This window comes from Schistocerca nitens, chromosome 3 (genome assembly GCF_023898315.1).
Source record: "Schistocerca nitens isolate TAMUIC-IGC-003100 chromosome 3, iqSchNite1.1, whole genome shotgun sequence".
In the NCBI taxonomy this organism is placed as follows: Eukaryota; Metazoa; Arthropoda; class Insecta; order Orthoptera; family Acrididae; genus Schistocerca; species Schistocerca nitens.
In genome coordinates, this window is record NC_064616.1 from 368,064,620 (window position 1) to 368,080,641 (window position 16,022).

The 16,022-nt window shown below is 42.2% G+C and overlaps 1 protein-coding gene across 1 annotated transcript in view; it reads right to left on the reverse strand.

The window, feature by feature from the left end:
- Nucleotides 1-4,185: 4,185 nt before the first annotated feature.
- The window catches only part of LOC126249601 (Krueppel-like factor 2), a 168,700-nt gene continuing 156,863 nt past the window's right edge, over nt 4,186-16,022 (reverse strand). Inside the window, exon 2 of the mRNA XM_049951263.1 lies at nt 4,186-6,323. Within this exon, the coding sequence (XP_049807220.1) occupies nt 5,271-6,323 (1,053 nt within the window). The 3' untranslated portion in view covers nt 4,186-5,270. The remainder of the gene's footprint in view (nt 6,324-16,022) is intronic.

The following is a 16,022-nucleotide window of genomic DNA, read 5'->3' on the forward strand; positions in this document are numbered from 1 at the left end:
TCACTTACTGCTTATCAACTAAGTTCAGGCCCTGTGCAGGAGGCTGGGAATTCTGACACTGGCCTCTCACAATATATTTTCTTTAGTGTCGTTTATTGTTAACAAATTCACCTTATTCCCAAGAATTACCAGCACTCACTCAGTTAACACTAGGCTGACATCCAGTCTGCATTGGGATTACACCTGCTTGACTCTTAGGCAGAAAGGGGTACAATATTCTGCTGCATAAATTTTTGATAATCTTGCCACAATAATTTAAAAAAATGCAGTAATCCTCTCATTTTCAAATGTATATTGAAGAATTTCCTCATAGTTCATTCCTTCTATGCTGTAGGGGACGTCTCGGGAAAAATTTAAGCAAATTACTGTGTTAGTGTTGATTACGCTAATATGTAGTCAGAAGCTTGTCCTCCACATAGAGTTCGTGTAACTTTTATTTTGTTTATTGTTAAGTTTTCTGACGAAATTTCATGTACTCACTCGTTCCATAACGACGGAGACTGACTCCTCAGTTTTGTCTCACGGAACTAAACGTGTAAATAAAATCAAATTAAAATAAAAACTTAAACCAAATGGGAACATAGCGAGAAATACCGATTGTCATGTGAAATCACCTCGGTTCTTCATTCATTCGAAGTGTCACGGGATAAGTCCTGTACGAAGCACACTCTGAAGAGCTGCTTGATTCAAAACCCCAAGAAAATCTTTTGACTATCGACATCACATTACAACTCAATGAGAAATTGTCTTGGGAGCCACACCAGCAATTGCTAACTACGTTTCCGGTATCAAATATGGACGCTTTCATGTCTTAATTTTGCTTACTCAGAAACAAAAGAGAGTGGAGTCATTCAAAAGACACTAGCAGCGGAAATTCTCTTCGAATGGAAAAGTGAAGGTGACGATCGTCGTACGTGCAAGAGTGTTGGAGAATGCGATGTTGCAGCTTCTCAGGTTGCGCGCCAGCTACGGCGGGCGACTGCACACGCCGGCGGCTCCGGGCGACCTTGGATCAGTATATTACTGTGCAAGAATATATTCGCTCGCCACAAAGCACGTGCAACCACAGCCTGCTTAGGAATTTCCTCTCCCTGCCATAATTTACCGCGCATTCAAATTTTATAACGTTCCAGACCAGCATGAGGTGTACGCTGGATACCCGCTCAGAAATTTGTATGAGCCTTCGTAACGGATTTGCATGTAACTGGATGACGGCGTATGAATCCGCATGGTTGTATTACGCTGTGATACGTCGAAGGGAGATGGCGTAACGGTTAAGACAATGGACTTGCATTCAGGAAGACCGCGGTTCAATCCCTGGACATTCATGCAGATTTATGTTCTGTGTGTTTTCCTTAACTCGTTGAAAATGATATCGTCCCAGGGAAGAAGTTCTTCTCTAATCTGAAATCCTTCTTTCGTCATGCGTTTTAAGTTTCTCGTTACTGTGTGTGCCAGTTATAGCAGCAAAATCAAATGAAAGAAATCTGTACGTAACTTATCTGGAGACGTACAAATGAGAACTAAGGAACATTAATGAAAATAGGGTCCCAGGAGCCCACGCGACGCGAGTTCTTCATTTGGACGGGCCTGTGGTCAACATACTACTGTTCCCTCCACTATAGTCCAGCTGTCCAAATCAAAGCCGTTCCAACAGCTACTTACTTGTCCTCAAAAGACTAAGTGTTTCCCAGACCACAAGAAAATTCCAGAATGAGATTTTCACTCTGTAGCGGAGTGTGCGCTGATATGAAACTTCCTGGCAGATTAAAACTGTGTGCCGGACCGAGACTAGAACTGGAAACCTTTGCCTTTCGCGGGCAAGTGCTCTACCAACTGAGCTACCCAAGCACGACTCACGCCCCGTCCTCACAGCTTTACTTCTGTCACTACCTCGTCTCCTACCTTCCAAACTTTACAGAAGCTCTCCTGCGAAAGGTCCCGAGTTCGAGTCTCGGTCCGGCACACAGTTTTAATCTGCCAGGAAGTTTCACAAGAAAATTGTTTGCAGTAAAGAGTAGCAAACACACCTGCCGCAAATAGCACCCAATCACAATTATCACTAAGATACACTGACTGGCTTGTGACAACAGACATCATTGTGATGCAAAGACGGTTGAAACTTCAAATACAGATCATGCAACAACGTGCCCGAACTGTATGGTCAGGGAGTCAACTTCTATTTCATATTCCATTCACTTAATAGTTCTACGGTCGTGTATGGCCGACATATAGTCCTCTGGGAATGTGATTTAGAACTCGTAATTGCAGTTCTGTTCTAACATGATACGGCCAATGCGTTCATAATCTAGAAGATTATATCAAGTAGTTCTCATCTGAAATTCCATTTCAATGGCTGCTAAGCGTTTTCTGCCTTCATTTCGAATGAGCCATACTTCACTACGATAACACAAGATTGGTTGTGGTAGAGTCTTGTAAGTTGTTAATCTTAACTGCTTTGCTGGTTGTATTCTTTTGAAAATCTGATTGATTTGTCTGAGTAGCCTATTTTAGTTTCATATTCCGTACGATCATCTTCATAAAAAAATTATATAGTCTAAATCCTTAGAGGAACTGATATGCTCTGTTAATGACCTGTCTAAAGAAATTTTGCTTGTGATGTACATTTTGCCTTGAAGGCCGTGTCTACTTTCCGTTGTTGAGATTACCATAGTACCAACTTTTGCTATACAATTTAGACGGTGAATGAGAAATTGGCAGTTTATGTCAACATTAAAAAAGAGAAACGATCGTCTACATATATCTGAGGTGTTATTTCATTGAAGATAAATATTTCCATGAATTTCTAATCTCCACTGTCTTCCAGTTCCATTGGCTTTCACGTTTGATAGAAGTAGTGATAAAGAGCAACATCGTCCTACTACACAGTTTATTGACTTTCGTTCAGAATGGTCTGTTCCTAATTGTATTTCCTCTGTATTATCTTTTGTGTCTATGGTACCAAAATTTTTAAGATGGCGCGAGAATCAAGTTTACGCAGTGAGAACAAGTGCGAAGATCCCAACAAATATTTAGTCCAATTCAAATCGGGATTCTAAGAAAACCAGTCATAAAACATCAAGTTCTCGTGGTGAAATTACTCCCCATCATACTACGTAATGCGCAAGAGTGTTATTACGTTTTGTAATACGTAGTAATCACACCTACTGCGCCGGCCAGAGGAGCCGTGCGGTTCTAGGCGCAACAGTCTGGAGCCGAGCGACCGCTACAGTCGCAGGTTCGAATCCTGCCTCAGGCATGGATGTTTGTGATGTCCTTAGGTTATGGTTCAAATGGCTCTGAGCACTATGGGACTCAACTGCTGAGGTCATTAGTCCCCTAGAACTTAGAACTAGATAAACCTAACTAACCTAAGGACATTACAAACATCCATGCCCGAGGCAGGATTCGAACCTGCGACCGTAGCGGTCTTGCGGTTCCAGACTGTAGCGCCTTTAACCGCACGGCCACTTCGGCCGGCGTCCTTAGGTTAGTTAGGTTTAATTAGTTCTAAGCTGTAGGCGACTGATGACCTCAGAAGTTAAGTTGCATAGTGCTCAGAGCCATTTGAACCACACCTACAGCTCTTATAGAAACTGTACACATCCATAAAAACAGCACAATGTAAAACATATTTCATGTGTTCAACAGCCCTCTGGTATCGTGCGTTGGGAGAAAAATCGAAATTATATTATTTGGTTTGTGATTAGCTTTTTGTTTATGAAAACCAAGTTCATATAGTAGCACCGCACAGTCACGGCGCTAGGTACAAAAACTGTCAGTCTGTGGAGCTGTTTAGTGTGGATAGGGGGACAATTATTTCTGATTCGTTTCTAATGATATCCTAGTCGCCTGGACGGGGAAACCAAGACTCCCAGCCCTCTCACTACGAAACAGAACAGATGATCTGATTTACTGGTCCAGTTACCTCAACGCGGAGCTGACCATCCTGATGCTGGCATTGGTCTCTTGGGACAGATAATTACGCCGTTCTTGTAGATGACTTCTCTGTTTGATTTGTAGCACAAAGTGTACCAGTATAACAACGCTCTGTGGTCTGTGAATTGCCCATATGACAGACATTCAACAATAAATCGGATGGAGTAAGTCACCTATTAATACTAACAATCGGAGTTATTTAGATGAATACAGGAATAATATTAAGATGTACTTTTCATGCGTATATATTAAATTTATTCCTATTTTTAGTTCCCATTGGTACACACACATATTTGAGAAAGAGAAAGTAATCTTAATTTCTCAAATATCGACAAGACATCTTTGTACTTAAGACTTACTCAAAGTGTGCAAAAATTCAGCTGTTTCTTAAAAGGGTATATTGTTAGATAAGGTATTGCTTAAAAATTCAGATAATTTGTCCCTGAAGGCTTCACATACAATCTTTTGAACGATTCGTTACTTAGCCAGTTAAACTTTTTCTAGAAGACACAAAGTTTGATTAAGAATAAAAACAAGTTACAATGGAAAATGTCTGTCATTTTCAAGTTCACATACTTGTTGTTCAAAGTACTGTACACATATTCTTTTTCCTCAGACATGTCTTTCATAAGATTAAGGCAGAGTTTACTTCAGTTGAGATTGTTAATATGTGCTGTGGTGATCATTGTTAATTCGAAATATTTGAATAGTGAGAGTCTAACAGTCATCTTTCCAATCTAATGAAACAATTTAATAATAGATGCTGCGCGTCCTCTCAGGACAAATCGAAGTTCATTCCGTCGGAGATTTCAGCAAATGCTGCACAAATACTGAACATCAGATTCACATACAGTAAAACATTAGAGAAAACACAGTTTTTCTTAATAGTGTACACACATTCACACAGCCCACAATAAATCTCGCATTACGCGATACTTCAGAACAGTGTCTTTCAACTTACATCACGTCGTCACTCGCTTACTCTCTATACGAATGGCACACAGAAAACAAATATGGCTTCGTCGGCATATGTTTGACCATTAAAGCTACTATAAGACGTATTTAAATGAGTATTTTAAAGATCGTATTCTTTATAGCACATTTAGGTGTTCGTAGTGTCATTTTCTGTGTACTAAATCACGAGTGCAGTATGGTAACCTTTAAAATATTTACATTCCTACAGTGACTACTATCCACTCGGGTATCTGAAAGTTTACGCAAAAGGTAACGGCGACAGTGGGGCGGCGGCGCGCTGCCATTTAGCCCAGTTCGCACAAACGGGTAACGTCCACAGGCGCTGGTAACTGCTCGGATGGGTGCGGAAGGACCCCTCAGACGCTGACGTGCCTCTTCATGTGCAGCGACAGGTGGTCGGAGCGCGAGAAGGCGCGCTCGCACAGCCGGCACTGGAAGGGCCGGTCGCCCGTGTGCTTGCGGTAGTGGCGCGTCAGCTCGTCGGAGCGCGCGAACTTCCAGCCGCAGCCCTTCCAGCCGCACTGGTACGGCTTCTCGCCCGTGTGCGTGCGCAGGTGCGCCTTCAGGTGCGACGACTTGGTGTACGTCTTGCCGCAGCCCGGGTGCGAGCACGTGTGCGTCGTCAGCTTCTTGCGGCCGCAGCTGCGCCGACAGCGCTTCGGCTTGTGGCCGCCGTCGACGGCGGGTTGGAAGGGCTGCGCCGGCTGCTGCTGCTGCGGCGGCGGCGGTGGCGGCGGCGGGGGCGGTGCCTGCGGCTGCGGCTGCGGCTGCGACAGCAGGTCGGCGAGGTTGGGCGACGACGGCGGCGTCATGATCTTGGCGAGCGCCGTGGCGGCCGGCTGCGCCACCAGCGCGCCGGCGGCCAGCGCCTTGCCCAGGTCCTGGTTCTCCGGGCTGGCCGGAGGGGAGATCTGACCGTGGCTGTACGCCACCTGCGCCTGCTGCTGCGCCGGCACGATCGTCATGAGGCCGTTGTAGGAGGTGGCCGGCTGGAACCCCCTGGCCACGTCGCCCAGCCTCAGCACGTCCTGCTCGTCGCTGCCGGCGCTCGCGTCCCCGAAGCACACTGCGCCGTCGTCGGGCTGCTGCTGCTGCGGTTGTGCCGGCGCCGGCGCCGGCGCGGCGTCCTTGCAGTCGCCGCCCTGCGGGTAGAAGTTGTGCTGCTCGGCGGCGTAGTTGATCAGCATGTCCAAGTCGACGAACTCCTCGCCCTGGTAGGCGAGCGGCTCGTCCTCGTCCACGTCCGGGTAGGAGGGGGTGCCGATGGCGGTGGGCGCCGCCTGCGGGGGCGGCGGGGGTGGGGGCGGCGACGGCGGGCCCAGCACCGTCCACGATGCGCACAGGCTCACCGGTGACGCCTGCGGCGCCGCCGGCTGGTTCAGCAGGATGCTCTCGATGTCTTGCCACATCTGCAACACCAATCGACAAGCTCAGCTAACTGCTCATCTCACAGTACTTCACTTCTACGAAGTTTGGAACTTTAATAGTGGCCAATATATACTTAAATAAGAAATAAAAACTTTGATGTTCGCCGATGACATTGTAATTCTGTCAGAGACAGCAAAGGACTTGGAAGAGCAGTTGAACGGAATGGACAGTGACTTGAAAGGAGGGTATAAGATGAACATCAACAAAAGCAAAACGAGGATAATGGAATGTAGTCGAATCAAGTCGGGTGATGCTGAGGGAATTTGATTAGGAAATGAGACACTTAAAGTTGTAAAGGAGTTTTGCTATTTGGGGAGCAAAATAATTGATGATGGTCGAAGTAGAGAGGATATAAAATGTAGACTGGCAATGGCAAGGAAAGCGTTTCTGAAGAAGAGAAATTTGTTAACATCGAGTATCGATTTAAGTATCACGAATTCGTTTCTGAAAGTATTTGTATGGAGTGTAGCCACGTATGGAAGTGAAACGTGGACGATAAATAGTTTAGACAAGATGGTTCAAATGGCTCTGAGCACTATGGGACTCAACTGCTGAGGTCATTAGTCCCCTAGAACTTAGAACTAGTTAAACCTAACTAACCTAAGGACATCACAAACATCCATGCCCGAGGCAGGATTCGAACCTGCGACCGTAGCGGTCTTGCGGTTCCAGACTGCAGCGCCTTTAACCGCACGGCCACTTCGGCCGGCGCAGTTTAGACAAGAAGAGAATAGAAGCTTTCGAAATGTGGTGCTACAGAAGAATGCTGAAGATTAGATGGATCGATCACAGAACTAATGAGGTCTTGAATAGAATTGGGGAGAAGAGGAGTTTGTGGCACAACTTGACTAGAAGAAGGGATCGGTTGGTAGGACATGTTCTGAGGCATCGAGGGATCACAAATTTAGTATTGGAGGGCAGCGTGGAGGGTAAAAATCGTAGAGGGAGACCAAGAGATGTATACACTAAGCAGATTCAGAAGGATATAGGCTGCAGTAGGTACTGGGAGATGAAGAAGCTTGCACAGGATCGAGTAGCATGGAGAGCTGCATCAAACCAGTCTCAGGACTGAAGACCACAACAACAACAACATATATTTACTATTTATACAAAATAAATATCTGTTCCAAAGGTTTACTCTCCTTCAAAGCAGTCACCAGCAATCTTCGTTCGATCAGAAACAGTTAACGTTGTATGCTCATTCGACTACTGTTGAGGAATATGAATATTTGGCTACTGACATGTACTTTGCTGCGAACTGTACCATTCACCTACTTCTAAGGCCATGGGTTGAAAATGGATTTGATGATCCGAAACTATTTACCACAAAGAAATGACTATTATCGCAACTTTGACGACTATTGTAGGTAAATAAAGATTTAATTGCCCCAGTACCTGGTGCTATTCACCATCAGTATGTTGGAACTTTATGAAGTATTTATTTTGTGTAAGTTGTAAATAAATAATGGCCACTATTAAAGTGCAACTCTTTTATTATAATCTGAACATACATTTACGATATTTTATTTCATTTCATCTCTTTCTTCGCATTAAATGGAATTATCTTTACTTTAATATATTGCGTATTTAAAACATTTTTTTCTTTATAGAAGTGTTTCTGAACTTCTTTGCTGTATATATACGGTGTGTTTGGAAATTCCCGTTTCAAACCTCTATACTTGTAGAGGCGAATGAATACATAATGTATTGAATAGGAACACATGTCCGGAAACATACCTTTTCCGTGCTATAGCCGTTTGGCTGGTTCAAATGGCTCTGAGCACTATGGGACTTAACTTCTGAGGTCATCAGTCCCCTAGAACTTAGAACTACTTAAACCTAACTAACCTAAGGACATCACACACAACCATGCCCGAAGCAGGATTCGAACCTGCGACCGTAGCGGTTGCGCGGTTCCAGACTGTAGCGCCTATAACCGCTCGGCCACCCCGGCCGGCTATAGACGTTTGAAAACATGATTGTTGGGTAGGTATGCGACAGGACAGTCACGGTATGGGGTGGTTACGGCGGACCGGCTGATGTCATTTGACGTCTGCCTTCCTCTCTGTCCTGGTTCGAGTCTCATTGACGGGTTTGTGAGTGTTAGAGCAACATAGCTGAGTATACGTTTGCAGAATACACCGACTTCATCCTTCTGAATGGCAAAGCTCACAGTACTGGAAGAGCTGCTCGTGGCCTTTATCAAGATCGTTCTCCACAACTCCGACTACATCGCATACCCTTCTCTCCATAATTACGCAACAGTTCGAGAAAGGGTACCTTCACCGTCAGCAGGCGTGACTGTGGTGATCCACGGAGATTTCGCACACCCGAACTGGAAGAGGCCGTACTGCATCACGTTGAAGAGATACCGTCAACGAGTACACGAGCAATTTCTTTGGCTATTAATGACTGGAACTGTAAAACAAGTGATGTACTGGGTCATGCTTTATCAGTTACTTGTAAAAGTGGTAGCGTTTCCGGACATGTTTTCCAGTTCAGAATATTATCTACTCACTTCCCTGTACAAGTTCTAGAAGTCTGTAACGTGAACTTCCGAACATTCTGTATAATGTTCGTACAAATCGTTGTATAAAATCTCAGACGAAACAGGGCCAACAGCAGTCACGTGAACTAACGAGCTAGCTATAATGTGAGAGGAATGTCTCGCACTTAGTGCGTCAGGAATAGTCAGAATTTAGGTACAGGATAGATCACAGTTACCACTTACCACACAATTCTCTTTACTGCAGTACTGAAGCATATATCTACTGTTCGTTGGGACTACTTTTGGTAGGTAACATATCACCTTCGACTTCGAAAGTATTCCACACGCGCTGATATCTGCACCAATGCCAGTAACACACTTCTGGCTATTAAAACTGTAATATCGTGGAAGCGAAATGCAATCCACGTCAGACTGGCTCGAAGTGTACTACCTGCTAAGATATGGAAATGATTAGTAATTCCGCTCAATTACACAAAGTACGTACTAGTGACGCCACGTACATTCTGCATATAATGAAAGATTACATAGCGGGTTTCTCATTCACAAGTCACATTTCAAGGTGTTTACCTTTTACGTCTTCATTTTTTAATATAATTTCGCAGTATTTCTTTTTATCCTTCTTATAATCACTTTTTGTTCTTGTGTTTTGTATTGAGCCGAAAAATCAGGAAAATTGCTAACGTAATTCTCAGCTTACCAACTTCCGAAAACAGAAATATGTAATGCACAATCTACTGTAAGCAGTAAAAGAGCAGGTTTTGAAATTGTATAACTTCAATAATTGCAAGAGAAAAGACTTGTCATTTGCAAAATACTTCCCAGGTCTCACTATCTCTTCCTCCTAGAAGATAATCGTCATTCCATTATCAACTGCGTTCCCGTTAACAGAAAAACAAATGACGAGTAAACAACAGTTGTGCTCATAGTGCGAAAGAAAAAATAAGGAGCACTTGGTTACGTGGGTGACAATGTCATTTGTCAGTGGAAAGCAGGGTGGGGTTTTATTCCAGGGTAGTGGCATTTTCTTTGTAATATTAAGTGTGACAAATATCGGTCTTTTAGATACTTATAGCCGGAAATTGTTGTGACAGTCAGTTGCCCAGACTCGTGCGTGATCAGCCCGCTTCGGGTAACATGAAGGCCTGCTCCCGCCTTTTAGCAGATAAAACGGACAGACAGCGCTAAAATTGCTTCTTTTGTGTGGTCGAATTACTCTGAGGCCACACTTAGCGTGTGGAATACTTGTTTTGGTTACACACTGTACCCATTACAAATGTTGCGATTATGACTCGTTTAGTCTATCAACGGTTCAAGACTGATGCTTTTGATCCCTGCATAGACTTGTGGACGTATATAGACTCCATTTTTCTTAGTCAAGGAATTGTATTCTCTGAATGACACATTCACATGAAATATTTTCTGTATCAAGAGCGTGGCAGGTTTCTTAGGATTTCATTATTAGTGCGACAATAAAGAATAGGATATTTTCGTACATATCTCTTCAGTTTATTAAATATACTGTGAAACAACTCTCTTGTACTGCAAGCTCTTTGCTTTTCGTATTTTGAGAAGTGATAGTACGGACTAAAATAAGGAAAACGTGTCCAGTAAACGTAGGCTCCAAAGAGCAAACCTTAAGAGTGATGTATGCACTTTAGAGCCCATGCTTACCAGATCTTCTTTCTTGTTTTAGTGCATTCTACCTCCTCCCAAAATACGGGAAGCGAATTGCTTGTATTATAAGATATTCGTTTCAGAGTATAGAAGACATATTGGGAGGTGATAATATAGACAAAATCAAGAAAAATTCACTAATGCTGTAATTAGTCGACGGATATTAATTGACACTGTCTGCGCAAAACGAAGAATAATTCCATCAAACTGCAGCGTTCGGCTTTGTCATCTCTTTTCTTTTAAGGTTGATACGGCTATTTTTCTGATTTAATGCGTTCACAAACGTAATATTTCTAATTTCCCAAGGAATGACATCAGTTAATGTAGCAGACTACTGGAACTTGGAGGATACAATATTTCCCCACAGATATCAATGCTATTAGTTTGACTTGACGCCATGAGCATAAATGACCACAATTTTACTTTGTATTTTTAAGGACATGTACATATTTGGTACGATTTTATAGAACAAGTTTTATTTTTTTAAAGTAAAGAGACTAACAAATTCAAATCTTTGTTAATAAAATGACTGAAACCTGAAACGAATCGAAAGCGAAATTTCACCAGAGCAGTCAGTTCGATCCTCTATGAAAATGTCGGAAAGCCAACCCAATGAGAGACACCTAACGCGGCACACGGTTCTCTAAAAACACAATTCCGTCGTCCTGCAATAGCTAGAGTCGTCAACGTGTTTATCATACCTCCACAAATTAAATATAAATAACATTTTTCGCTGATGTTTAACCCCCAAAAAACACTAAAATTATTGATACTGGGCAAACTGTGGTCTTCGAATTTTTTCTAAAGCTTAGTTATCGGTCTTTTGAAGAAATTCGGTTGAAAAAAACTATTTTCCTTACTTGTTTCATAAAGCATGATGGTCAGCTTATTGAGGTATTTCATTGCTACAGTTGAAACTGACTGGCAGCGTTATTTAGACATGAAGTCTTCTCAGTGAGTCAAATGTCAGCTTAGGGAAAGGCACAGTTGTTAATTTAAGTACCAGCTTAGCGCAAGCAGAGGCTTAGTCTTCTTACCGTTGCATTCTCTGCATTCTCTGTTCTGAATTGAATTACACATGCTAGTAGGAGCAGTCCTTATTTTATAGCCAATCTAAGAAACAGCTGCTAGAGTTGCCGAGTTCGCCAGCTCAAGTTAATGTGGTGAAGCTCCTTCCTCAGGCACCCCATCTCAAATAACTTCCAACGCCACTATTTGGCGACGAGGTGACGTAAAGTCCTTGATCAGACTGCTTTGCTTTTATATACTGGGTGCAATTTCACTACAGTATGTATGCGGCGTAGCGAAAACTTAAATCGCTGTTGATAGAGATCAGTCTGTTGGATGGGGACGCTCAGCATAGAGGCCACTTTAGTACTAGCCTGTTTCATTCTCTCCTTTTTATTCCACACCCATTCGCATCAACACAAACACAACGCAACATTTTACAAGCACTCATCGCAGAGATGCAGATACACATGACAATCCATAATATGTCGTCGACGTAAGAAGGCAATGGCAAATCATGATTATCTGACATCGTCAGTGGAAGCAGGAGGAGATCTACATTTGAGAGTCTAGTATCATTTCGGAACACTTTATTGCCTGTATAGCAAGATTTGGTATTTATACCAGTTTCAGCCAGTTCAACAGTCATTTTCAGCTCTGTAAAGTTTTACAACGAAATACGGATCAATACATCTTATCCAAATCAAAAATGTTGTAATACAGCGTTCTCGCTTCCCACGCCCGGGTTCCCGGGTTCGATTCCCGGCGGGGTCAGGGATTTTCTCTGCCTCGTGATGGCTGGGTGCTGTGTGCTGTCCTTAGGTTAGTTAGGTTTAAGTAGTTCTAAGTTCTAGGGGACTTATGACCACAGCAGTTGAGTCCCATAGTGCTCAGAGCCATTTGAACCATTTTTTTTGTAATACAGCTAAGTAGATTACATAACCTATGCGTTATTATCAACGCTGTTGCGTAACATGTTTGTGTACGACAAGTAAAAAAATAGTAATTAAGGGAACTTATCCAAAGTCTTCATTATCATTACAAACAATGTACTGTGTGTACACACCTAACCATAAACTTGCAACACATTAGACATTACATAGAGTACTGAGCACTCTCATATAGTGCAATAAAACGGCGCAGAATCGCATGCGTAAGATCATCATACACATGGGATTCTGTGAGAGTGGTCCGTATTCTATATAAAGCCTAATAAGTTGCACGTTCTGGGAGTATGGGCAGGTAATGTACATCTAGCACAATGGTGGTAATGTTAATGGTGACTTCGGATCAGTTCCGTAAATTATTGTGTTTTTTACGTGTTGTACACAAACATGCGATCAGTTAATTAACAGCATTGATATTACCATACAGGTTATATATTCTACTTAACTGCATCACAAAATTTTTGGTTTTATATTGAGCCGAAAAATCAGGAAAATTGCTAACGTTATTCTCAGCTTACCAACTTCCGAAAACAGAAATATGTAATGCACAATCTACTGTAAGCAGTAAAAAAGCAGGTTTTGAAACTGCATAGCTTCAATAATCGCAAGAGAAAAGACTTGTCATTTGGAAATGACCTTTATTTCGTTGTAAACGTTTACAGATCTGCAGATGACCATTGAACTGGCTAAAACTAGTATTTTTGTAACAGAATTTGCGAACTAGGCAATAAAGTGTCCTAAAAGGGTGCTAGATTCTCAAATGGCAAATCATTTCCATTGAAACTTTGTCCATTATCGCAATGCAGCATTTTCGCATTGCAGCCATCGCTAATTGTTTGAATATGGATCTGACTCTGAGTTTGACAGTAGACCAGCTGAAATAAAGTGCTAGAGGCCCTCTGCTGTTCTTTATCTTCATAAATGATTTAGGTGACAATCTGACCGGCCTTTGTTGTTGTTGCTGATTTGGGGGGACGGAACCAAACAGCGAGGTTATCAATCGCTTCGGATTAGGGAAGGATGGGAAAGAAGGTGGGACGTGCCTTTCAAAAGAACCAGCCCGCTATTTGCCTGTGGCGGTTTAGAGAAATAACGGAATACATTTATCAGAATGGCCGGACGCGGGTTTAAACTGTCGTTCTCCCGAATGTGAGTCCAGTGTGCCATTGCACCACCTTGCTCGCTCAGCGGTCGTGCTATATTGTTTGCAGATGATTCTGCCATTTATCTTCTGGTAAAGTCATCACATGATCAAAACTATTTGGACGATTTATACAGGTCATCTGTGTGGCTCGAAAAGTGCAAATTGACCCTAAACTATAAAAATTGCGAGATCCTTTACATTAATACCAATAGAATCCGTTAAATTTCGGTTACACGATGTATCACTAAATTTTAAAGATTCTCGATTTAACTAAATACCTAGGGATCACAATTACGAACAACTTAAATTGGAATCATCAGTCAGAAAATCTTGTGGTGAAGGCGAACCAAAGACTGCCTTTTATTGTCAGAAAATTTAAAGACACAATAGATCCACTAAAGATTTGGCCTACATTACGCTTGTCCTTCCTCATATGGAGTACTGCAGCGTAGTTTGGGATCTTTATCGGATAGGATTGACTAAAGATATTGAAAGAGTTAAAAGAAGTATCATTCGATCTGTATTATCACGAAAAAGAAGAAAGAGTATCATGGATATGATACGCGAGTTGGAGTGGCAACGTTTACAACAAAGGCGTTTTTCGTTGCATTGAGACCTTCTGACGAAATTTTAATCACAAACTTTCTCCTCCGAGTGCGAAAATTTTTTTGCCTCCTACTTATATTGGGAGAGATAACCAGTGCGATGAAACAAGAGAAATCAAAGCTCCTACGAAAAAATTCAGGTGTTCGTTTTTCCCAAGTGCTATTAGAGAGTGGAACAGTCGAGAAATAATATGAAAGTGCTTCTATGAACAGTCTGACAACCACTTAAGTGTAAACTGCGGACGTGTCGTGTAGTTATAGGAACTAGGACAAATTGCTTATTCTCTTACAGTTTCCTAACTGTGACTAGAGGTCCAAGAATTTCCTACACAAGGCAGATAGCATTTCCATACACTGCAACACGCTTCAGATATTTTTAGACGACAGTACCCGTTTACGCTGACGAGCTCTCGGAATTTCATGCTAATATTGGTTCAGCGAGCCAGTAACGGAGTGAGTTTCGTGAAACTCGACCTTACGGAGATCCCAAGAACAAGAAGAAAGCCTGTCCTTTTCGGGAGATCATGTTTGGAGCACTAGAATAGCATGACATCAGTCAGGGGCAGATGACGGAAACCGTATCACTTGCCGAAAGAATCGCTCACCTGACCACATCCTGGATGCCACGGCGAGAGCACTTTGCGTATTACTGCTGAAGGCAGACATGTTATGGTCATAACGATTGAATTTGATGCTAATCGTATGTAAATGAACTACCCGTTATCCTTACACGCGAAACAGAAAATAACAAGATGGACAACACTCCGTGACAAATATGGCCAGCAGTGTCTGGCATGCGACACCAACACGCTATTGTCGAGTTCTCGTGAGAGTGTTTTAAATATTTGGATACAGATGTATGCCCATCCTGTGTCGGACATTTTCTGACCATTAACATTTAAAAATACACGAATTCTACTTGTAGCCTAAATGAGATTCATTCGGAAGAATGTCTAGTGTTTCAGTGAATGCAGGCAAACTGTATGGAGTTAATCAATATATTTTACAGTAACGGCTACCTGTTACAATGTTTTGATTTTGCTTGTATACATGTTTCGAGGATAAGAACGTCATCAACGAAGAATTACGATAAAATAAAGACGTGCTGAGGAAAGCCAGGGAAGAAAGACGAGCATTACATGTCCAGCAAATTGGGAAAAGTAACAATTACTGAAAAAAAATTTATTAAATATAACAAAATGTAACGATCGAAAAACATCTAATTCGTATCTTGATTAAAACAATACGGATGTTTCTAGATTCTTTACTAACAGCGTATAAACTGCTTTTCTGAACTTAATGAGAAAAATAAAACGTTTGCATTTAGTCTAGGTACTAGTAGCTAAGCTTCTCGAGAACAGACGAGTTCATTCGCGCGTCGCATAATTCACATGGAGTGATAGTACAAAAATGACCAGAAAAGTTAAAATTGAAATTTCCCTTGTGGTTTTGGAACAGAGTTAAAAGAAGTGGTAAAGGAATGTGTAAGCATCAGAACGAGAGGGAATACATTACATGTCCGGCTGTACTGATCTACGTTTTCCTAAATTATTTTGGCCAAATATCGGTATAGGTTACTACAACAAGACTGTAGCCGATTTATTGACATTTACTGTGTTTTAAGGTTGTGATAATGTGTCAGCGTAACGTCTTTGCTACTTCGCTTACGTGGTCCTTAGTAAACAACAATTGGATATCGAAATCCGTTCCTTTGAGATTATCGTAGGTTACATCGGCAAAATAAAGCTAAAGTGCGTGCATCGATCTCTCTTTTCGAAAACGACCCAACGCTG